Source organism: Struthio camelus, chromosome 2 (genome assembly GCF_040807025.1).
Source record: "Struthio camelus isolate bStrCam1 chromosome 2, bStrCam1.hap1, whole genome shotgun sequence".
In the NCBI taxonomy this organism is placed as follows: Eukaryota; Metazoa; Chordata; class Aves; order Struthioniformes; family Struthionidae; genus Struthio; species Struthio camelus.
The window spans coordinates 131636953-131663238 of NC_090943.1; the positions used below are offsets into that span (position 1 = coordinate 131636953).

At 36.6% G+C, this 26286-nt stretch overlaps 1 protein-coding gene across 3 annotated transcripts in view; it reads right to left on the bottom strand.

Moving 5' to 3' along the window:
• Window positions 1–26286, bottom strand: part of C2H8orf34 (chromosome 2 C8orf34 homolog) — a 164141-nt gene that overhangs the window by 90358 nt on the left and 47497 nt on the right. For all 3 annotated transcript variants that reach the window (XM_068932555.1, XM_068932556.1, XM_068932554.1), the window contains 3 exons: window positions 20146–20174; window positions 13041–13210; window positions 9292–9458 (listed from right to left, as the gene is read on the bottom strand). In XM_068932555.1, coding sequence (XP_068788656.1) covers window positions 9292–9458; window positions 13041–13210; window positions 20146–20174 — 366 coding nt within the window. The remainder of the gene's footprint in view (window positions 1–9291; window positions 9459–13040; window positions 13211–20145; window positions 20175–26286) is intronic.

The window sequence follows — 26286 nt, forward strand, 5'->3', positions numbered from 1 at the left end:
AAGCTAACTCAGGCTTTGAGACTAGGTCATGGTTCTATGAAATTTGTAAGCTAGCAACTTGAGGATATGATGTATAAAAATACCATTCCTTCCCTTCTAGAAGCTATTCATCTGCGGTACACTTAAATGAAGTTCTCACATAAGTGATACTTGGCAATATTAACATATAATGACTTCGAATTTACCTCCTCTACGCTATCTCTCCTTTCCTTAATGCCAAAAATTTTCTCTTTATAAACCTCTCTTGGACGCTACTGGCACTCATAAGAGCTGCAAGGCTCCTAGCAAAAGAAATATTTGATTTCTTGTCTGAAAGAAGGCAGAGGAACAAGTAGCTTGAGCACTCAGTCTAATGTAGGAGAGTTACTAGTTTCTCTCAAAACACTGCTGAGGGCCACAATCCACCATATGAGAAGGAAGTACCCTGAAGTTTTGAGAAATGCCCATACAATTTCACTATGTTATGTAAAGATAGGTTTACAAGATTATGAGTGCAACAAAAACACACATTTTGGTGTTCATTTTCCATGATATACATCAGTATTGGAGAGCAAATCAGGCTTAGTAGAAGTTCCAGATTTAACTATAAGTCAAGTGACTTCTGTTCACTGTACAACACAAACATACTACCTCTTCCTCTGCTGCCACCTCCTTAAATTGTACTGACATCTCTGCATCAATCCTATTCTCCCACCACACACATAGTGATTTCACACCTGTGTACAATGAGTAATGAGAAAGCCTCAGCAGAGCTTGCTCTGTTCCATTTCTGCGTTCTGAATCTCCAAGCAAAGAAATCCTCTCATTTCTTACTGAGGTACTAGCCTGACGGTTCTAACTAACTCCTTCCTCTGTGCTTCCTTCTCCTGCACACTCCAAAGAGAATGAGATTGTTCAGGAACTGAACATGTTGGTGCATCACTCTTCAAAAACTGTTTAAATTTGCTAATCAGCTATGCTGAGCCTGAAAAATTCAAGCTAGCTTGATTCTGATCAAGCTAGCTGGAGCATCCCTGCACAACCTAAATTACCTTGCCCTTCTCACACGTGACCTCTTATTGTATCTATTCCTATTGCAGTTGTCCCAGTCTGTAAAAATAACGAATGTTTATCAAAACTCTTCATCCACTTTTTGGAAAAGCAGAGCAAGTTTCTAAACTGGGAGTGTCTTCCACATCTTAAATCAGTCCCCCCAATCCATTGGCAGTCAATTACTGGTTTCCCTTGAGTGGGTCTTTCTCATTTCTCTCCTCAAAACTTTAAGCAGTTTATTTCCAGATGAAAGATTTAAAATAGCCCTCCAGCTAAGAAGGAGCACTGAGGGCTAGACAGATACTTGCACCTCAGGTGAGTACTGCTCAGCAATTTTGCACAGACAACCAGAACAAGGTTCCCCCTTTCAAAGGCAGAAAATTACTGTTGCCTAACCTGAAACAAGGCCATCCTTGGTTGTCTTGTATTAGGAGCTGAGCAGAGTTGCCCTCTTTTTTTTTTGTTTGTCTGTTCTGGAGTGAAAATAAATGATTGATCGAGCATTTTCCACAATCGAGAAGTCTACTGTGTGGAAAGAGTCACAAATCACCTATACCATGAAATTAAAGGAAAATAGTTTTCATGAAGGATAGTGGCATCAAAAACACAGTAGGTGTCAAATGAGAGAATGTTGAAAAGATCTATTTTAGTTGGTCCAACACTCTAGCTAACTGCTGCAGAAAATAAGCCAAAAGATTTGGTCATATAATAGTCCACAGAAGCACTAGAGGAACAAACTACTTTTTACTGCATTTAGTTGTAAGACTCATTAGTGCCAAACTCAGCTTCCATGATTCAATGAAATTTATCTTACATTCCCAGCTGTGTGTAACTGGGACTTCTTAAATAGAGTTTAATTAGTGTCACAAAGTTGCTTGACATAAAGAAGAAATAACATCTGTTTCTCATTAATTTGCACACTATTCTATTTTCAACAGTTTCTTTTGTCAAGGTCTTGAACAATTTTGGAGAACTCTGTTCCAGACAGCACAAACATCTACCACACTTGAAAATAAAGATTCCTGCTGAAGGAAAATTGGCCAAGCAAGATGCATATAATCTAACAGAATATCACCACAAACCTGAAAAGCAGATGACAACAAACTAATACCTAAAGTTCAAAATTATCACAACTTTTTGTGGATTTTTAAAAAGGTCAGTGCATTTCATGTAATTTCTAGATGCCAATAATGTAATGTGGAAAGGAAAACAATACCTTTTTGCCAAGACTACAGTTACATTTGCTGTCTAGATTTATAAATTTCTATAGAGGGCTTTCACCTCCAGACACTAAAAGAACAGCAGGTGGGCAAACGTTGCAAAGGATGTTTAAACAGATCTGACAGGATCTAGTGGGAAAGTACGAGGTAGTGGTTTTGATGAAGATTTTGATGTCATGACAAGACAAGAATTTAGGGACCATAATTTCAAGAAAAGATCAGCATTATACATGATGCAGTCCTCAAATATACAGGTTCAGATTATGACTCTTCAAGTGATGGAGACACCAAGGTACACAAGTATTCATATTGGATCAGAGCTGAGGAACACGTAGCATAGTATCCTGACTGAATGGTCAGCAGCATATGGAAACAGGAGCATAAGTAAAGATCCTCTCGGTTACCTGAAATTTCCGAATTTGGGATTGAGATAGAGAATGCACCAGAATCAACTTGTTTAGTAAAATTTTGTTGATCTAGCTTCCATGAATTTACCTCATCTTATATACTTATACTTGTAGCCTCCACAACTGTTGCAATGCATTCCACAAACCAACTATGTGGTACTCGCAAAATGGTACTTCCTTATACCCCATAGCTTAAAATGTCACTTAAAATATGCCACCTAACTCAGCCATGGCTCTGTACTCTTCCCCTGTCATCTGATGTGTTTGACACATCTGGAGGTTGGCAGAGGGAAGACAACTGGAAAACAGAGAGAGTTGGTTGCAAGAATCACCTTCCTCTCCTTTTCATAAAAGGTGTTGCAGGGCAGGGAGGAAGCTTCTTGCTACAGCTTCTCTCAAGGAACCTCTGCATCTCCATAGCCATCAAACATAAAAATTGTGAACATTTCCAAGCGCATACCGATAACAAGCTGGTCCCATGAGACCTGATATAAACCACAGTGCCGTGTCTCCCTGCTTTCTGCGAGAAGCAATCCCAGCCATACAGGTCATAAAAAGTCTATGTTAGTATAGTCATTTAGGCCTCTAACCTAAACAACCAGGGGACTAGCATTGTGAGGAACGGTACACAGTGTCCCTGCTCCGTTTCCTAGGTGTACCCTAAAATAAGGTTAATAACTTGGACTTGGTTCCTTGTGTAAAACTGTAAATAAATGGCACGCATTTCAGCCTGCTGCACATCATGATATTGAGTACACATCTATTTCTTGAAAATGATTCACTCCATTGAAGATTTTTATCATCTCATATGTAACTGTTTTCAGCTGAAAATCTATCATCGATTTTCTCTCTCCGTTTTCCCTTTTTTCCCTTTAGTAATATTAAGCACAATCAACTTCACTATTAACCCATTTTATGCTTATCAAATCAGAAATAACTAAGCAAGTAAACGGCAGCGTTGCAGTAAATGACTAATTCACTTTATAATTTCTTCTAAACACTACAAATACCCTCTTAACCAAGTTGTAAAATTTATAAGCTTACTAAAAGTGACTATGAGCCTAAAATTTTATTTAAATATCAAACACCTGAAGTAATTTGCATGCCAGAGAAAAATTCAAGGGTAGGATTCTGCTATTTTAAGACATTAAGTATCAAATCCTGCTCTTTGAATAACTCGTTAGTTTTGTTTAAATTCAGATCAACAAAAGATTCCCACTGATATTACTGTATTTTAGCGCACAGCCACAAGACGAACCAATGTTAATGAACTCAATGAATGACATGAAACAGATTCGCAGGCCTTTATTACTTCAACAACTTCATATAATAGCAGAAAGAGAAAAATATTGAATAATATGGTATTTGTTAAATTTTTACATAGATATTCAGTGACAGGTATAATAGCTGAAAATATTGTTTTAAAATTACTAGCTTTCAAGTTTACAGCTTCTCTCTAGACAATAGTCCTGCAGAGGAAGGAATCTGGTAATAAATACTGATGACTGTACCAGCAATTAGGTCATAGTTAAGATCTCAGTGAAACACCACACATGGTCAAAAACCACCCTTTGAGGTTACTTCTCACCTTAGTTGCTTTGTAAAAATGAATTATTGCAACTGATTTACCTATGCTAGCATATTTTTGTAGACTACAATTTACTACAGATCACCATTTTATTAATTATATATTATATATAAAAATAATATAGATATATTTAGCAAGCTAATCACTGTAGTCTGAACAAGATAAAGATATAAATTATCTGTAATTATCCATTTTTAAAACAGAAATTCCTTTTCATAATCTGGATTATTTCTTTGCCACTGTCTTTCCCATACCCCTTCCACTAGACTTCAATATTTACAATACATTTTCAAGATCAGATTCTGTGTATGGATCACTACAAGTAAACTCCACATAACCAACGACACAGACCCTCACTGACATCAGTGGAGATCAGGTTAGTTTAGGGTCTATTTGCATGGGTCACATTACACAGTCCACTGCTGTAAAAAAAATGATAAAAACACTGAAGAAATAACTGAATACACATTTTAAAGAAGGAAGACTGAGGGACAGAAAAAGTTACTACAAATACAACTGCCTGAAGGAAAAGATGTTTCTTTAAATAAGTCCAGATAAGTCCAATAGACCTCTGAATTGTAACCATAATGCTCTTTATTGAGCTCTACAGCTCTGACAATCTTTACCACTCTGCAATTAAGAATCCCAACTGTATACTTTCACTTCAAAAGTGAAATTGTACCCTCTCTGACAACTACAGTAACTTCCCAGGGCTATGCTAAGGCCTACCTGCACAACAAAGACTAGTTAGGCAGCAAGGAACACGAGACATGGACAAAGGGTGAAAGATGTTCTGGAGTCCACAACTACGAACCAAAAGACCCCTGGAGAGAACAGAATCAGTTCTAGGCAAAAGGCAACATAAGAAAGTGGTGAATGATGGCAACAGACCTAACCGTACACTGATCAACCTATTTAAGGAGGAAAAGAGGTGCCTATATTTAACAATGTCCCTGGAGCTGCCAGACAGGGTGGTTTTGCTTTCAACTGTTAGTTTTCTATCCAAACCCTAGACCTTTCAGGAGTCTGAAAGTGCCTGATAATTTAGATTAGCAAAAGTTGCAAATACACATTGAAGAAAAGACCTTTTAAAAACTGTGACAATAGTAAACTCCATTTATTGATGTTTTCCCTAGCATCAAACAATTCTATTCAACGTGGGAAGAATAATTATATCTTCCACACTAGATTAGAGAAGAAAAAGTTCATTAGTTGCCACTACACATCAGATACTCATCACTTAGACAGTCAAATACATTTCACAAAGGTAAAGCTTAAGATGTCTCAGTCATGCTAGCCATATTACCTCATCATTCACACAGTAGTAACAGTATGACGGCTCCTGCGCTAACCCTGGTTCACATCACATAGTCCTCCTATTCCTCCACTAATACCCATTAAGAAGCACAAAAGCATTAAAACCCAAATTATGTAACATTTTCCACACTTTGGGACATAATGGAAAGGAAAAAAAAGCAATTACAGAGTTCATCTCCAAGAAAGGATATTTAAATCAGTACCTAACAAAGTCTAAGTGCCTTTCTCACTGGGCTCTATATCGATCACTTGCACCTGTGCCACTGAGGGTTTTGCAATGGATAGTACAGCGAAACTCTGCATGCACAGGAAGCTTGCTGCGCCCCCATAAAATCAGCGTCTGTGCATGCACTACACAGCAGATGCTCAGAGGTAATGCTGCCTATTTCTCAATGGCTTCCTAAAAAGAAGAATCAGTAAAAGCGGGCCATGACGAGCAATGCACGTAGCTCCCTCCTAGACAATCATTCTCCTTAAATCCCAACAGAACAGGCTGTGGGCCAGAAAATTGTTCTGTTGGTCATAGTACAACTTATATGCCATATTTCCCAAGGCCTTTTGGCCTTTATTCTGTTATATGTTGTATTCCAGTGACATAATGGAGGAGAAGTTTTCATCCATTTGGAGAGACAATAAAGCAAGGCTACTATTAGAAAGGTTCAGGTCTTGACTCTGTTTCCTGTCTGTTGCCAAAGACCTCTAGGATACAGGGAGATCAAGAATGTATGTTGAACCAGAAAAACTGTAATGAAAGGGCTGCAGATTGGGTGCCCTTTCGTTAAGGTGCTTAAAAGACTTACTGGAAAAGTAGTAGAAACTATAGAAGGGATAGACTACCACACACAGAGTTACTGTCTTATCCTACAGGTGTGGACAACCAACATTAAACTCTGTTTATCTTCTCTTGCTATAAAACGTAAATACAATCACTTGCCAACCTTTCAGGGTTGCTACAATGAATGAGTCACTAACGTTTGGGAAGCTCTCGAGGAAAAAAAGCTTTCAAAGATTAGCAGTCCAGGGTTATGTTAACACTGTTACGTTAACATACCAATATGTTAACATACTGGTTCTGTTCTCCTCAGTTAACATACTGTTATGTTAATAGCACTCTTATATATCCTGCCTTGTTATATGGACAGCGATAACTGAAATCACAATGCAGCCCCATAATATTCTTTCTCATCTTTGCAAATATATTTATTTTGAAATGGATCCTTCCCATTAAAAATGTAATAGCTTAATTGACTCCTTTATTAGGAATGTTTCAGTCAAGTTAAATCTTCATTGACAATTCTGATACGACTACTAGGAGGTTACTAAAAGAAAATACATCAACAGTTAATTTCATATTTTAATAGCTAAATAAATCAGCTAAACTCTGACAAAAATTCTCTTGAACATACACAAAGACGTAGAGCTCTTATTCCAAGAAAATCTGGATTATTAAGAAGGTAGGGATTATAAACATCTGTTATCAATAGTGGAATTTGTTTTCCCAAAATTCAAACTTAGGGGCATGAGGTTTTGTAGTTTTTCAAGGAAGGGCTGAATAAGCAACAAATAATGAACTCTAAAGCTATTGTAGCTATATGCAACAATGCCCTTCAATTCAGTGATGGCAGAAAGCCGTGACTAGAAGGTAGTTATACTGCATGTGTAAAAAGCATCAAGGCAGTTAATGGATTAATGCAGTATATAACATAAAAATTCAATCCCAATATCATAGAGACACTGATCTGGAAAATATAGCAATTAAGGATATCTGTGTTTCCTGATAAAAATTTAAGTTCTCTATGTTACCTTCAAAAGAAAATAAAACGCTTTTCACGTCACATCATGTCGTAGACTCAAGTTTCGAGAAGTCCTGTGCAAATTCTTACAATTACATAGAATCTAAAATATGTACTGTCAGCAAAACACAAAATGAGATTAAAATAAAAGCCAGTGTTTCAGAACCACAGCAATTCCAAAATTAAGATATATACAGTGAACTTTCTATCAGTGGTAGTTACTATAACATGGCTATATTATAATCATTCTAACCATGGTTACTCAAGGAATATGATTTGCTTCCAAATCTCAGAACTGCTTACATAAAACTCTGTCCTAGGCCAGAGGTCCTGTTTGTGACCCTTTACAGTTTTAAGTTAATTTTGTATAAACTCTGCCAGTTTTGTTTAAATGTAGGATAAACAAATATTCTAGCTTTTGCATGACACAAAACCTGGATATACCTCAGGATGGATTTTTATAGCTGCATTCTTACAAAAAAACACTTGTTTGCATATGGATAATATTCTGGCCAAAGCTCAAGACACTAGAAAATAACATTTTCTTTATACTGCCTTTCTAGTTCCTTATATCTTGAGGGATTCAAATGCCAGAGGGAAAGACCTAGACACAGGAGAAGCAAACCTGCCTGGGTACCTTTTCCTCACTATCCCCACATAAGTTAAGAAGAGAGTCTATTCCATTCATCACACATAAAGATGCCAATAGCATCAGACTTACCTACTGTACCTTTTGGATGCCACAGAATCCTACGTTAGAGAAATCCTGTGAATTATGTCAGATCAAGATACTCATTCAGCTTTCTTTATATATCACACTGATAAAGTTGAAAAGATTTATAAACTGCAGGAGGAGATAAGGAGATAACATAGCTACAGACAAAAACAGTTATGGCCTTCACTGGAATCCATAGATTAATTCCGGAAATATCAACTCATTCTACAGAGCAGCAAGCCTGCAGTCACAAATAGTGCGACTTCCTGCAAATACAAAAAACTAAATTAAACTCGTGTGGCGTTGGAGAGATCCAGACCCTTACACCTTCTTTCTTTTAAATACAATCGCACGCATCAAACTTGAAATTACTGAAAAAAAGTATACGTTAATGCATGATTATTTAATCATAAGAAAAAAACTTGTTTACGGTGAGGGTGCTCAAGCACTGAAACAGGCTGCCCAGAGAGGCTGTGGAATATCTTAGGAGATATTCAAAAGGCAACTGAGTAGCCTGCTCTAGTTGATCCTGTCTGAGCAGGGGGAGTGGATGATTTCCAGCACTCCCTCCTAACCTCATCAGCTATACTACGACTCTGTGATTCTGTTATTATATGAGAACTGCCATAAGGAAGCAACAGAAATACAACTACACTGAAATTATGGAACCACACTAGAGCATCAGATGTTTTTCTATTTTTAGATTAAGGTCCAATCCGGAATTCAAATTCTCTATCAACAAATAATTTGTGACAGAACTCCTAAACACAAGAATCTTGAGCTATCCTTTGAGATTACATATTTCATGTGCTTTGATCCTACATTTTGCTTTATAACAAAAACCATAAAAAATGAAGTCAATGACTACTTTTCAAGCGTTTTACTTTGGAGCTTTTAAAAATGGCAAAAAGAGAGCATTAATTAACTTTCTTCAACAACTCTCCTCCTTTCACTCAAGTGATAATAAGTAGTTAATTCCAGGAAAAGGAGAAAGCAGTGAGCATCGAGCCTGTCATGTACCTGGCAGTTTCTTCACAATATATAGTGATCTTCATTATATTCACTGCTGAAACTTATCAATTAACCCCTATTAACTTTTAAATAGCTGCCTCAAAGAGAGGAAGCAGATTCAAACTAATTTGTTTTTCACTGGTTATTATATTTTTAGATTAATCTATAATAAAAAGTATTAGAAAATACATATAATTTTTGCAGTTACCCAGCAGTTCCATTGCATCATCTTCATTGTCAATATCTTCTTCGGTTACAGATGGAGCTGTGCTTTGGGCCGAATCAAAGGAGTCCTGAGAAAGCATGGCAGCCAGCAGTTTCTTATGTTGCTGCTGTTGCTGTTTTAGTCCTTTGGTCTTTGGCTCCATTTTTAAGCTGTGAGGGAGGAAAGCACAACTTTCTCTTACTAGGACTCTCTACAAAATATGTCAGACTTTTGTCAAATTACTGTTGCCCGTGATGCCTTCCAGATTTGAAGATTAATACCATCAGACCACAAACAATCAGCTAGTTATCATTTATTCCAGATCATTACACGTTCTATGTCACTTCATCCTTTCAATTCCTACCTAAAATTTTGATCAGACAGTGATGGGAAATCTTCTATTGACTTTATAAGCACTTCGTCAGGTCTAAATACATTACATATACAGAAAAACAAGATGTCAATTACTAAGCGCTACTGTTCCTTAACAATAGTAACTGGGAACTAAGAACTGCTGTGCGTGGTTTTATTATCCTAACCACTCAGGATTAAGCACTGCATAGAGTTATAAAAATCCTCATTATTACTTGTTGACTTGTGCTCCCAACCTATGTAACAGATAACTGGAAATGCACAGAAATTAGCAGAAGGGTCTAAAGCAGAGATTGCTGCAGCTGGCAATTTTTATGATTCTTTACACTCCCAAGATAAAGACAACGGGAGAGAAGTTCAGTGCCCCTCAAGAGGGTGTCTGAAATGCCTCAGACTTTTAAATCATACTGCAGGAACGTGGATCTGTTGCAAACATCTGAAAACTGTTGCTAAAATTTAACTCCACTTCTTTTTAAGTAAGTTCGCCTGATGTTCAGATACTCAACATGTCAGCTTCCATTTCTCACGACCACAAAAATGTATTTTCTTAAGGAGACAACAGTGGTTCTTTCCCACTGTCCACTACTAAGTGGAGTAAAAACTGAGGCTCATGCTTGCAATGACAGAAAAAGCAGATAGCTCACAGATTTACAAATTTCATGTACTATGAATACTTGCTATACTCTGCCTTATGCTGAAAAGAACTGTACTGAAAAAGGGAATGCGTAATCAACAGAGCAGCGGTCCACAGAAATATGCCATTCTATTTAGTCCCCTGTAGAATGCGATGAATTTTTTAAAGAACCAGGACTTCATTTTCCCCTAAACAGAAAAAAACTTGCAGCCTATGCTTTGTGAGAACAATACACAGACAGAGTCCACGGCTTAAGGCACCGATGGCAATTACCTTACCAGAGATGTGACACACTTACTCTGCTATTCTACTCTTACTCTGTAGTTTAATTAGGATTAGTTTTGAGAGCTTGGTGGCATATCACATAAATCATGATAGCAAGCAACCAAAACTATCACTTTTTATTAAAAGTGTTTTACAATGTTGATAAATTAGATTTTACAACACATAAATCACAAACATTTGCTGTGAATTTTGAATTGCTCCATCTTTTAGTTGCCAGATAAAAATCTAACTGAATTATCTGGCTCTGTTAGCTATGAAATAGATTAACGAAATATAAATGAGGTAGCCAAAAACACTTTGTAAGTGGTAACAACTCTGCTCTTTTGAGAGTTTCATTTAGTGTTACAAAAACAATACTCCTCCCATTACTTTTAAATGTTCTGTGTGTATGCTACATTAAAACTAAATTATTATTACCTACTACTTGTCTCATATTTGGAGTATTGCCAATTCCAAACTCTACTGATAGTACTTTAATTCCCAGTAACACTGAATCAGACCTTGAAGAAATTGCCTGTTATTAGTGAACTATTATGAACATTCAGATGAACCTTGGTCAACATGGGTCTTTTGAACTTCCATACATAGGTGGCATCAGTTTCCGTATCATCACTATTTTGAAGTTCTGTGATTTTGTATGTATTTTGTAAGACTGCCAACATGATTTTTATACATGCTTTATAAAACCTGATGTAATGCTAATGAAGCAAAGAATTATCCCAGACAAACTGGGTCACCCGAATATAAATCCATATGCTGCATGTAATTTAATAGTTATTCATTTTCACTGAAAATCAGTATTCCCACTTAATGACACATATTTTTCAAAAGCTCCTCAGCACTCACTGCTGCTAAAACAAGAGATATCAGATTCCCATGATTCCTTTCAGACATCAAGCACCACATGTTCTCCTTACTCCATATGAGCAGGCAATAGTGATCTTTTCATGGTACTCAACAAAGCTGTTCAAATACTTTCAAAGCCATTAACCACAGTCTTTCATTACATTACTAGCTGTGAAGTTTCTCACAGCTTGTAGTGCTATCTACAGAGAGAAAAATACTCGGTTTTGAATCTTTGTTACTCTCTGTGCACCTTTTCAGAGATCAGATATGCTTACTTCTGTTCCTTCCTATTGAGAGGAGGGATACAATATTCACTATGCTCTCTGCAACATGGATCAGCTCTTTGTTCAGTTTCCTTATTGGACTGCTGAATAAGGAAAAACAGAAAATCAGGCCCCCACAATCAAGCTGCAGTACCAGCTGCTGACTACATTACTTTCCCAGCAATAGCACTAAACAGACCCAGTGTTCCAGTTCTTTTGGTTCCAGTCCAAAGTTTGGCTGAGGGATTATTACTACGCACTGCTACTTCTTTGAAATAGTAGTAGGTGCAATTTATCCCACAATAATCTGATTAAAAGAAGAAGTGCGCAGGGATAATGAATGTTCCCAATGTGTGAGGAAAGTTAATGAGTGCAGCCTGTAAGAGCACAGCAAATGACAGGCTAGTTTCCTGTTAAGAGGTGAATTCCAATGTAAAAGACACCTCAAGGACATAGTGAAGGAATTTCTTGGACCTTTTCAAAGGGAAATTGGAGGGTTTGTGCACTCTTAAAAGAGGAAGAAAAAGTTGTCTGTTGCATTCAGGGTACTAGTTACAGTTAAAGAGAAAGGCTACAATATTGAGGGAGAACAATAGGTGTTCAGGCAATTAACAGAGGCCCTGCACAAACTTTACACTTAAAAAAAAAAAAAAAAAAGCAGCATGAATCACTTTTAAAGACAGGCTGCATATATTTCGCTGTCTGTAAGAAACAGGCATCTTTAAATCGTGGAAAATGTGCTTGTTGGAAAAATGATTACCTCTTCTGTGTAGCTGAAGCACATAAACAAACAAACATACTCAGCCAAGTTATAATTGACTACAGTGAATCATCAGAAGGTATTTACTGCAGAGAAAACAAATTTCTTTTGAGAAAGAATTACTATTAACACCAAGATGCCAAGTTTAAGAACTGAAGATGAATTTAGGAAATCCTGTAAAAAATAACAGACACTGTTTTCCTTGTCTATCTTTCCTTTAAATGAGAAAATCAGATTTATCACTAACGTATCAAGATTAATGAACAGCTTCTACCAGCCACTGAAAGACAGAAAGGCTTGATGTAGCTGACTAAGGCTATACATCATAAAATTATTAAGTAATAGGTCCCAATCTTGTCAACACACACTTAGCTTTACACACAGGAATAAAACTATGGGATTGCAAATGAGCATAAAGTTAATCATAGGCAAAAGCATTAGAAGTCATATTAATGACTACCATACATTTTGCATGCTGCCACACTCCATGTGGGAATTTAGAAGCCCTGTGTTCCACTCTTAGAAACAGGGCACTAAAGAGCAACCTCTTTTTCACAAATTATAAGATTTCCAGGCAAAATCAAAATCCCACCTTCCTCCTGGACTGCTGCTATCCTCACTGTCCCACTGTTCATTTTTACTTCTTGGTATCGGTGGTTGCAACATCTCAGCAGCCAGTGGATCAGCATCATTCTCCTCACGGCCAATCCACTCTCCAATCACACGAGGTCTGAGAAGGGGGGTGTTAAAACCTGTTGTGTCCTGAAAAAGAAATAAAGAAAAATTGTGCACTGCTTGTTCCCAACCACGCATTTAAGCAGGAAAAGAAAAGAAAAAACCTTGAAAATAAAATTACTCATTAAAATAGTACAACACACTACAATTTCAGATTTCTAATGCCCAGAAACAGTCATGGACTAATGAAAAAATTTCCACTAGCAAAATTCCAAGAGATTTGCCTATCCTGATGCTTTGCATCTCTCATCTTTCTTGCTTTTCAAAAGTAACTGTATAAATTTGGGCTTTTTTTAATTCCTCTTGAAAGATTCTGTTTTGTTGTTGTTGTTGTTGTTTTTAAATAAATCCACAACTCCTAGAACCAGCCCTGTTTCAGTTATGTTAAGCAACAGATGAGGTCACTTGCATAACGAACAGTACAATCATTATGAATTAATGCTAAATTAATACATAAATCTGCACTGGACATTTTAAAAGTAACCCTTCTGGGATTTTACATAACGTATCTTTCAATTTTGGAAATGCACTAACCTCCTAATAAAATGCATTTCTGAAAATAGTAATCATATTTTTTACCACTTACTGGAAGAACATAAGCGGAGAAGATTACAAAAAGCAAGTAAAATGTATCTGGAATATTCAAAACAATAGATTTGCATCATTATATTAGGAATTTAGATTAAAGAAACAAACTGTCTCTAAGTTGCACAGTAAACCTGTTCTGAAACAGTAGATATTCTCTTTTTTCATACTGTTATGGTTGCATGCAGAGGAAGGCCACGTACAACAGCACAGTCAAACTCTAGGAAAAGGCATTCCCACCAAAAAAATGCCATAATGAAATGATGGGATAGCAATATTTATTCTTTTATTTAAATACATTTCTAGGATAGGAAAGACATTTCAAACACCGTGTTCCTAATTAGAAGTGATATATATTCTATTCCTATCTTTTAATGAGAGAAAATTTTAGGAAGACAAATCCTTTTGGCTCTTATCTAGCTCAGTGTCTCATTAAAAATTCCTGCCATAACATAATGCCTTCCAAACAAAGAGCATCTGGAAAAACTACAGCACGGTGGTTACCTAGCCTAGCAATAATACTTTCTTATCTTCCTAAAAACAAATCATGTTTGAAGTCTCTTACTAATGGTTAAATTCATTCAGATCATGCTGAAAGCACAGTTTGAAATAGAGGCTTCTACTCCTGAAATGGAAAAAAGGAATTGCGAAGTATTTTTTTTATGAATACATTTATCCCACTCTAGCTAGATTCTATAACTTCCTTTCACTCAGTCGAACCTCAAGAAATTTTATCTGACAGAACTAAATATGGAATAGGCCCTGGATTAGGCTCATTCACCCTTGTTGTTTTGTTCTGTCTTTTTCTGTGATGTGCTTTTGTGGGCATGACCACTCCACTCTGTGTATGCTTGTCCAGAGTTCCCCATCACTTCACTAAATTCACTTTTTACACAATGTCGATTTTTTGCAAGGTTGACATGAGACAGCATGACCACTGAAAATTGACTGAAGCTAATAGAAAAGAGAGAAATCTGAGGAAAACAGCATGGCTTCAGAGGTTTTAGAATTTCTAATCATTGGTGTATTTCTTTTATGTAGTTAAAAATATACATTTTACTTGTCTGCTTGTGCTGTGTCATAGTCAGGTTAACGTAAATTAGATGAGAGTGGTCCCTATCACTTGATAGGCTGATTACCATCACATGCCTGCAACTTGGGAAGACTATTCCACTGCACAAAATACAATCACTGCGGAAGATGCCTGAACTAGTTTAAGTAAGAACCCTTTGGCTCCCTTTGAAGTTTCTTCCTGCTACTCTAGTTCTTTGCTCTCCTCCTTTTCTTCCTGGGATAATTTCTACTAATGAATAAAAAGTAGCTGTTGGTGCTAATTAAACCTGCACCTACTTGCTGTTTCAATCGTGCTAAAAGCTGTTAGCCTCTTAGGTGGAAAGTGAAGAGCACCTAAAGATTTGCCTTTTTTCAGAACAACAACTTTTCCCTGACACTACACTATGCTATCAGCATATGAATAAGTAAACTATTAATGCTGTGTGTACCCTTGTTATGCCGATTTCTTTTCTAGACATTGTAGGGACTAGACCATCCCGCACAGTAGTGTTTTCAAGCTCTATTTAACAGAAGTGTAAAAAAGCCTTGACTCACTGTATTCCCTTGTCAAGATTTTAGAATCTTGTTAGATTAATACTCCACAATTTCAATGACCTAATATATTTTCCTCCTTTCAACTATATAAGCAGCCACAGTGAGAACAGTAAACAGAAAACCAGAGAAGGCTCTATAGAGAACACCATGCCATTAGTTGGCAGCTTCCTTCATAAGCTTGAATAATTTCACATGACATATTCTGTCATAGTCAAGTTTATACATGCACTTCTATATAAACCTTAGAATCTTAACCAATTTACAGTTCATATCCCCATAAATACCAGAAGAGATTGAAAGTCACATTGCTATACGCAAAAATTTCTTTGGGACAAGGTAGGTCTGCACTGAAATTAATCTAGAGGATTATTTTATGGTGCACACATCAGTGGCTACCAATTTGATATGCTCAAGCTTCCTTTACGTGGAAATCAGAAGACAGCTGAATCTCATCGCAATGTTGGGTAGAGGGTATGCACCCTACTCCTGGGAGCACAGTGACCTTTGGGCATCCCTTGATTTAAGCATAGCTTAAAAAACTCCATGTTCCTAATCTCATGCGTGCATTTTGAGGGAGCCTCCACAGTAAGAAAAACTTTTGTGTGGGCATAATTTTGTTTTTTGATGACTTAGATATTCTCTCTATTTTATTAATTAGCACCAGTGTTCACTGTAGTCCTACCTACTTACTGCATACAAGAAGAAAGTACTTCCTAGACACAGGATAGAAAAAACGTGTTAATATTAAGCTTGAGGGTCGAAATGTGCTATGATTTATTAGATCACATTAATGTGTCTCATTCTGGATCTCCGATACTTTGGTATCTTCCCATTATTAATGTTTAAAGTGACTGAAAGAAAGAAATGGTTTGGAATTCCAAACCAATCTCACAGTAGTACGACAGGTCTCACATTACATGGTATTTTCAGTGAAGTTCTAATACATGAAATATTATGATTATGTGAAAATCTCCTTTTTTTTTTTTTTCTTTTTTTTTTTTTAAAAAGAACATATGCCTGCCCTTTATATTTGCAGGAAAAAAAGGGCTTGGAAAACATTCAGAAAGTGTTCTTTAGACACTCAAAAGCTAGAAGATGAATAACCCTTCCCCTACTCATACCGTTTTACATTTGTTTAAAATATCATTAATTTGGTCAGTCTCTGTCAAGAGGTAGGGGGTTTAACTCCATATTTTGATGGTCTGTTTCAGTAATATTGCTAATACAGGTACAACTGTATAAATCTCATTTGAAACATATTTCTGCACTGCAATAACCCAGCTACATTTCACTTTTATGTATCTTATAATGCAGATATACTACAATTTAATGAGTGCTACAATTTGCTTTGTAACATATAAACAAACAGGGTCTTCCAGTGGCAGTGAAATCTAGAGGCGGCATATCTTTGCATATGAGTCCCCTAATTCAGTAGTCTCATGGTCAGAGCATTCACCTAGAACGTAGGAACTTCAGTAGTATGGCACTTCTACACTTCTGCGTGAATTGGAACTTCTGCTTCCCAGGGAAGCGTTCTAACAGGCCTGGGAAACTTCTGAAACTTATCACAAATTTCAATTTTTTAACCATAGTAGAATTTCATTCATTTTCACATCAAGGGTAACATCCTAGCTCAAATTCTTTATGTTTAACAGAAATTCTTGACATTACTGAGGAGTTTAAGGAATTGTACGCTTTCACAAATAGTTCCTCCTCAGTGGTAAAGAGGGTGATTCAATTCAGGAGTTTGTATTAACACTAACTCTGCACTTTAGTCTTAAAATCTGTGAGTCACAAGTCATCTCTCCCCATTTTCTCTCTGTACCCACAGTACTTGTAGTGCCAGCTGCTGATTTTATATGGCTTCCAGGGTGTAGAGAAGGGGGCTGAATCACCAGAAACATGGAACACCAGACAATAGAAGTCTAAAGTAAACAAAATGAAGAAGGAGGGAAATGATATAATAAATCGGTTTTAACTGCAGTAATCATAGGGATTTTTGTTTGCAATGATACCAGTGACATTCTGAAATGTTATGAAATTGTGTCAAATTGAAAATTTCCCTTCTGACTGAAACACCGACCTCGTCTTCCTATATTTTCTTTGTCCTATATTTTTTTCTGCCTTTAAATGAAATCCTAAGAAGCACTGGCACAAAGCTAATAATAGCAGCTATTTCACAAGACTCCATTTAAATGAAACACCCTTCCACAGAAGGGATTCTAATTGAGAGCAAACTGGTTTTCCAAATCCAAATACTCATGTAACTAAGTAACTAGTTAACTGGATTATCTGGAGGAAGAGGTACATCAGTCAACACTATTGATTAAAACCCCCCTGACAAGGGCAGCTAGAGTCTACTGCAGCCAGAAAGAAGCTATTTCACAAAAATACATAACAGGAAACAAAAATGAAGGAATGTATATACATATTCTCTGTCTTCTCTGGGTTTAGAATCTAAACTACAAGACAGCAACACTATAGGCCCTGTCCTGACTCCCAAGAACGTTCCCAACTGTCAGAAAAACAAAGCAAGAGTGTGCAGAAGAATTTATTATTGTATTTAATTTCATATCTCTTATGACACCTAAGCAATACCAATTTTATAACAGAATCCAATGTGAAGTTTGGGCATGCTGTTCTAAACCAATCACATGCACCTGAAGGGCCAAACAATGAATCCAAAACACAGATTAGAATGTGGTTTAAGAAAAGATTCAGTGCTGCTGCAGCCTAGATAAGGAAGATGTAGTATCAGTAGCTATTTCTAGGAAGAGAATAACAATGAACTTGGCTACATTTATACCTGAAAAGAAAAATATTGCCTAAGACATGTTCAGGTGAAATTGTATACACTTAAATCACTGTCAGGTAGTCCCCAGCTCCTTTTGGCCCACACCAAATAGCACTGTTACAAACAAGGAACATGCAAGGGATCATTCCTAGCAGGCAGACTGCATGTAGCTGCCATGTTGCAAAGGGCGCTTAACAATATGAATTTAGGCTGTTCCATTCCACAGAATGGTCCTGGCTATGCTTATTTCTCAGTACAGAAGTAGCCTTTACGTCTATTAAAAATCCCTAAGGGAAAGGACAAGAAACAGCAATGAAGCTCCCCTAAGACAATGGAGACTAAAAATTAAGTAACTGAAAAAACAAGAATGTTAAGAGCTCTATATTTAATTTGTTTATTTTCCAAATAATGTTTGATTTCAAGCATGTTCACTTTACCCGTTCTCATCAGAAATTGATGCTAAAGTAGATGCACTACTGTAAAGTTGTCAGACAGTATATGCTATTAAAACACGTAGCTTAAGTTTTATAATAAATATTCCCATTTTGGATTATAAACAATAAAATAATGTGGTAACAAAAAGAAAATTCGCTCTTTGCTCAAAGTGGTTCCTTAGGAAATTCACCAGCAACGCTACCCACTTCAATTTTCTAACAGAATAATTAAACTTAAAAACATGGGGTTTTTTTGAGCAAGACTATCACCTTTTAAAAAGGGTTTTAACACTGAAAAAAAAATCTCTTAAAAAATGGAAGCACGTTATCGCAGGCTCTAGCCCAAAATGTCTTTTTCCTCCCACAAAACAGCGATATTTCATGGTTTTTCACTAAACAAAACCAAATTAAGATGAATTGTTCGTAATTATTCTGGAAGGTAAGGGTTCTAATGGAAGGGCTTTTGTAATTTTATTTTTCATACTCTTCTGAGCAGTTAAAGAAATGGTAGGAAGGAAGGCTTAGATTCTGTTATCCACTTAATGTGAAAAGTGAAATATAGCAAGATCAAGGCCAAAATGATGAGTCATCGTTTTGAAGCAGCAGCTCTATATGCATAGGATCACATGGTAGCAGTGATCAATCTTCTCTAACTGGCCCTTCCTGAAAACCCACTGGAGGTACTGCATATGCATTGGTGTCAGAAAGGACTGCACTCTCGTTTTACTGGGAGAAAGGAAAGACAGGGAAACAAATTGTCTCCTATATTAAGGATTAGTCCTGTGCCTTTCACACTTTTTAATCTTCCTTCTCTGATAGTAACGATTTCTGATACTAAGAAAATTACCCAAGTTTCTTGGTACTAAAAGAGAACTGCTGTTCAGCGGTGAGAGCAGGGAAGAGAAGGGTGTTCTGTATCCTTGGAACTTTGAAAAATTAGCTTAATTAGTCTTTCAGCATAGAGTTCATTACAGCTGAAATTTAAATTCACGTTAACTATATAACTTTTCCAAAAGGGCCAAAACAGAAGACACCATTATATATTGCATTCAGCAGGGAAATGAACATTGATTTTTATGGATTGTGCATTCCTAATCAAATCTGGAGACCAAAGAATATTTCTAAAGATTTTCATGAACCGTAACAGTTGAGGTAAGGTAATTATGCAGAAGCTGCCCAATAACCTGACTTCATGAATTAAAATTATTTAAAGCTAAATGTTCCCAACAGTATACCATTAAACTCACTCAACAGATTATATCACGCATAGATGGTATCAAGCTCAGAAGCATTCGCATGGCCTCGTTAAGGGTCTTTTAAACTGAATGAGATTTTTTTCCACAATTGACAGCCCATTCTAGATTAAGCTCTTAACGTATCCAAATGTACAATACTTACCCAACAGCCCTTCATACCCAAATTCCCTCTGAACCCAATAGAACTGATGTATGGCAGGACAGGGAGACTTAGTTCTCATTGCATAAATTTACCATTACCATCTGTCTGTTTTTATGGTTCATTAGGCATACAGTGAATCTTACCTTCTCAAGTTCATCAGAAATAGCAATGCCTGAAAACAAAGCAGATTTAAAAAAAAATTTAGAAACATTCCTTTTGGAAATATTTTGTTACAGTAAATAAAACTAATGTTTACTCTGAAAAGTTTACACATTGTTCTCTGCACACAGCTGTACTATGCAATCTATCATATTTTGTCCCATCAGTAAAATTGCTCACAAACAATATACTCCTAACTTTCCTCAGCTGCAATATAATCAAAATGAACTTTCAAAAAAACTATGGAAATGGAAACAGCAGATGTGCTAGTAAAGTGATGATAAGTTTGGGTATATCTGTACCTGCTTTCAAAAATTAAAGAAGCCATTCAGTATTTACAAATGGGCATAAAATTACGCAAATCTCACTCTGACCAGCATACGTAATGGTATCCTGCAATTACAGGGCAACATGGGCATGACTCTTCCGTCTTTTCCCATGGTTCAAAGCAGAAATAATTGTATGAAAACCAATAGAATTAAAATGAAAGAGAAGAAAATCTCAAAGTAAAATTTCATAACAAAATGCAAAACAGTTGTTCTAAATCTGCTAAACAAGACCTTGTTTATTTGCTTTTCTTTTGTCCTTTCTGCTGATGCCTGCCTGAGGCTCTCCTGTTTGCTTTCATCAAGTCACATAACGTGCTACAGAACAGTCGCTTGTAAAAATGTTAGATACGCACAGCTGGTCTCAGACCTCATGACACATCTACGTGTCTCTCCCATGTCACATGGCCTCATACAGTAATCATATATTTCATGCTTTCACATTGAAAATTCTGACTTACTGAAAGCAAACCATTTCCCAGGTTCCTATCAGGTTTGAAAAGAAAAATTTCTAGGATAGAACTCCTATTCAAAAGCAAAGCAAAGAATCTCCTGATGGTCAAAGTAAAGAGGGGAAGCACACAGGCACAGGAAGAACATGTTCTTAAAAATTGTTTTCTAATTCATATGGTGTTACCAAGACATCTTGTTCCAAGGAACACAAGAGATGACATTACAGAATATGTAATATCAGCTGAACTGAGAGTTAATCTTTCTAAAATCATACTCAAGATTGCAGCAGAACAAGCTTACTTCTAGAACATTTTTATTCCTCATTTTTTGGAATACCATGAATTCTTTTTTTAATCATTGTGCTTTTCACCATTTGCTGCATGTTGTTAATTCTCAATTTAGATGACTTCTTTATATTGTTTTTTGTTTTAGAAACAGCAAAGTGCTAACAAATTGCAATCAGCATTTTAAGACCTGATCAATACAGAAGAAATATACCAGTAGTTAAAAGAATATTTTTCACTCATCCAGCATTTAAAGTAGGCTATATTGAACAAAATACATTTTGTCGAATCCTCCCAGCCCCCTCAGCAATTAATCTGTTTTTAATAACTTTAGAGTTTTATTTAGTCCAGACACTGCACTAACATCCATACAGTATGCCCATCAGCACGTTGCACCAACCTGAGTCATTCAAGAGGACATTAATATGTTATGAAAGCTAATTTCTTCCATCCCCAAAGTTGTATGGGCATTTACAGATGAGAGCAGACAAATGCTCTCTTGGAGGCAATGAAAACTTAATTTGAGGTTCTCTCTATCTCATGCTGAATACCTAATTTACATCAACCGGATCCTCATACCATTGGGTGTATTTTGGATAATCAAAGTCGATCCATTTTACAACCACAGATGTTGCCTCCAAACAGGCAAACTATCTTTTCTGAGGAAGCTCCCATAACTTTTAGAAGGTTTTTTTTTGTTTTGATATGAGTTTTTCCTCACATTTGAAGTCCCTTTTCTTCTGCTTTCATTTCCTCCTCTGGGATCTTTGAAACCTAAGAGGTCATAATCAGACTGGTCAGGAAAGACGCAGACTCATTATAGTACATAGAATGACTATTAAAATTTAAAGTATAAATAGCAAGAGTATTTTTTTTCCTACTCTGATTAACTTGCTAAAAACATTTATTTTCGATTCTGGCAAAAGAAATCATGCTGAACTACAAAAGGTAATCCTACCATTTGCAGGCGCTCCTCTCCAAAAAATGCCAAATACTTTCACTATTCAACAGCTATATTGGTAATCAAAGAACAGTACTGAAAGACCAGAATGTCAAATGGGGAAAATTATATCTACCACTATATGCTTTGACCGAAAGCACTAATAACTTCTCTGATTAAAAAATCAAATTAAAAAATGTCCATAATCCACAGGAATGCTTTTAATAAAATGCTTTTTTGTGCAAGTTCCGTCAGTACCCTAGAAACTGGTCTGAATTTTACAGAAAACTAAGCTGAGTAATTGAAGAGTCCAATCAAAACTAACCATATTTCATAGACAAGCATGTAGACAGATAGCAAGATATCTGAGAATATCTTTTCCAAATAGAGTAAAAGAAAAAACTAAGTTTAGAAAATTTTTATACTTGCAATCATAGGACCAAACCTGTAACCTCTTTTTACATATCTCTTTCTGATGTGGTATCAAGATAAACGAAGCAGGATTCTAAGGAAGAAATTTCATAAGAAGCTTGTTACAATGATCTTGGCATACTGATTCTTCCAGAGGCAGGATTTGCCATGCTGTCAGTCATACAGACTTTTATGTTACGACTTGAGCCCCATTAACATTAACACAACTCCATCAGCAGAGACCAGGATAAATTAGCCCATTAAAAGTTACGAGTAGAAAAACACATCTTTTTTTTTTCCCCTAAGAGTAGTGCGCTAAGCTTCGTGTGTGCCTACTCCTATCAATGGTCAACTGACAAAATACCGCTGGTGAAGCTGAGAGGAGTGAGGACTTGCACCTTTGTGCAGCAAACAGAATATCACAAGAGTAAGGTCTCTTTGCGGGCAGATCACAGGTGAATAATACCGGCTTCAGTTTTTACATGGTGGTTTCTCAAGTAACAACCTGAAATGACTGCAAAGAGAATATAATATGAGAATGAACTGCAGAATTTAACCTGATGCTACCCATTGCATATATTACCATAACAATAAAAGAAGAAAAAAAGAAAAAAAGCCCTTAATCCAGAATTCTAGTAATACAGATGCAAGCAGAGAAATTGACACCCATAATTATCATACAGGGTATGTAAGATAACCGTTATTCCCTTAACTCTTGGCACACTCTTGCCTTTTTCATAGTACAATAGGTTATTGTCAGTTATTTCATTTTATGGTAATAATTGACAATTTAAAAATCATTAATTTCTACAAAGTAATGATAACTGGTTATCATCATTGCTATCGCTGATTCATAGAATCTCTAATATATAAACATATATTATAAAGTTAATAAATATGTGTGCATATATATTTATTTTCATATATTCTAAATAAGGAAACATCACTGTAAAATCACAGGCTGTTACAGAGACAAAGGGACAACTCATTCCACGAAAATTATTTGAAATGCAAAACGTCCATACACTAAAAATGTGCAATCAACCTTTTTGTCAACAGCTTAGCCCACTTACTCAGACCGTAGCCCTTTTTTCATTACAATTTAATCCTAATCGCCAGCAAGCTCTCATACCACAAAACCTGACATATCTGGTTTGCTCAAGCTTGAATCCAATGAATTTGTTATATTGTAAGTTATTAAGAACAACTGTTTCTGATTTCCATCATTTAATGCATTTAAAGTTAAAATGCAAACAGCTAATGCTGAATGTAAAGGATGGAAGTTTTAGGGTTGCTTCATCTTTGCCCTGCCTCAAGCCACTGAGCAGCAGATATGGAGGAGATGGTTCCAAAAGTTCTCCTCCCTCTGCTGGCAGTAAGTTTTCTGATGACAGATGTGAATCTTTCAGATATAAATGAGTGTACTTTGCTCTTTCTCTTGCAGCAGCTATACAACTACAGACATTTGCTGTAGTTTTATATCATACTATATGATTAAAAACTACAGAATAGTTCTACCATTCTTACTTTTTGCAATGACAAATTGCAGTGTTCTGATTAAGTGGAGGTGTTTTGCCTGCCACCATCAACTAAGGCTCACAAGCAAGATTTACAGCAGGAATTAGTTAGGCACCTAACTGCCAATGTTATGTCTTTGAAAATCCTCTCTTTTACACTTAATTAACAGCGTTGAATTGTGATCAGGCACCACAAGTATCTAGCCCATTTAGCTGCCTGCTGAATTACACAGAGAGATCCAGGACACTGTTTCTGCTTTTAAGCGTAATGACTCTCTGCTCTATAAGCGTGCTGAAACAATAAAGTAATTGGTCTGAACAAGCTCTCACAGTCCTTTAGAAATACTCCACAGCCACAGCTACTGCCATCTGTGATCAGTAACAAATATGGAGTGGGCTGTTCACGCTAGCACAGCCAGTCTTGTTTGGAACGCTTTTACCTTGCCAATAGCTTGGTTTTTGAGGAGATGTGGAAGAAAAGGATACTTTCTGACTGCCAGAAAAATTTGACACACAGCAAAAACGATCTTGTCCTTGGGAAATACTGCTTAACTCCTAATGACTGAGAAGCTTTCTCAAAAGAAAAATGAGTATTTTTAATAACAATTCTATCAGCCTTAAAGATACCTAGCTCTTTTATATACAGGCATCAGCAGAAGAGTTTTATTTGTTGCTGCTCTCCTGCAACAAACAGAACTAATGTAGTACGTAATGCCTTTCCACTCATGGGCAGTATTCATCGGTGCAGAGTGATTTTCAGACTTAGTTAGCTCAATGGGAGTTGTGCATAGCTGATGCATTTTCCTAAACTTCCAGAAGATGGCCATAGAGCTCCCAGCAGCCAGTTCTCCTATGTGCCAAACAAAGCATTCTAGTTTTGACATAAAGAGTTTTGGAACTAAGAAACCCCAAGAGAACTCCAACTAACATAACAAATTACATTCTCAGGATCAGTGTAGGTGAGGGCCCTTGTGGATGGCTGGATTCCTCAGCCTCCTAGTGCATCACAGGTTCTGTAACACACTGCAGAGAGAAACGAAGAGCGTTATTGTCCAACCGTTATTAACGCTGTAACTTTGAGCACGGACACAGGAATACTTTGCCATATAAACTGCCCCACAGCTACTTGCCCCTATGCGTTCTCCTCTACATTGTAAATGTGGGGAAGCTTATGTTTCTTTACTGGTGGGACAGGCCATCTTAGATGTACTTGAATTTCCAACAGCCAAACATTGTCCGCAAGATAGTTGCCATGCTGCAGTTAACAGCATGTGAATTACTAGCCCCATGCCTGTGTGCACAAGCCTATTTTTGCCATGCAGTAAACACAACTTATACTGAGATTGCTTATTCCACACCATCCTTGGATTATAAAGGATAGAAAATTGTTGGCCCTGTTTGCACCAAACAAAGCATTTCTCCAGATTTGGGAAAATAGGTACACAAGAACCAGTTCACTCTCTTCTGTGTATGAAAGCTGTAAGAGATTTGTCACTGACTGCATAATAGCCATTCTTAAATTATTTAATCTATATACATTGAGTCATTTACAATTTTCAAAGTAAGTGTTTTCTCCAATAAAAATTCAGAGTTTTTTTTGTGAAGGTATGTTGAATAGAAACCTCAATGTAGTGCTAGAAAAGAAAGGAGTATAATTTATTAAACAATTAAACATGTTATTAAACAATTTTTTACAAATTTTTGTATTGAGCTTCTGCAGGGGTTTCCATCTTGAATTAGGACAAAATTTTTCCCAACTTTTAGCCACACAATAACAAGGGAAACACTTGTCATCTGCAAGGCATCATGCATTAAAATATCATCACATAGCATAGCCACTGTCCAGGAATGACATAGGAAACATGGATTTAATCTCTCCTCTCCATGATGACCCAAGAAAATTAAATTAATTAAATTCCCAGCCAATGTGTAATTTAGACTGCAGCATCTCTACATTCACACTTCTGAGTGGCTCCAATGGAAAATACAGGTTTCAGGATTAGGTTTACGGAGTAATGAACTGAGAAACAAAGAGAAACAACATGCAAAGGAGTCATCGAATATTATTGCCCAGATCCTCTCCTATGCCAAAGTCCTGCTTGTCTCAGCAGAAAAGAAGCAACACACTAGGATCTTCCAGACTTCTGGATTTTAGGGAAAAGTGCGCACTGCAGTAGGTTAGATTAAGGTGGGT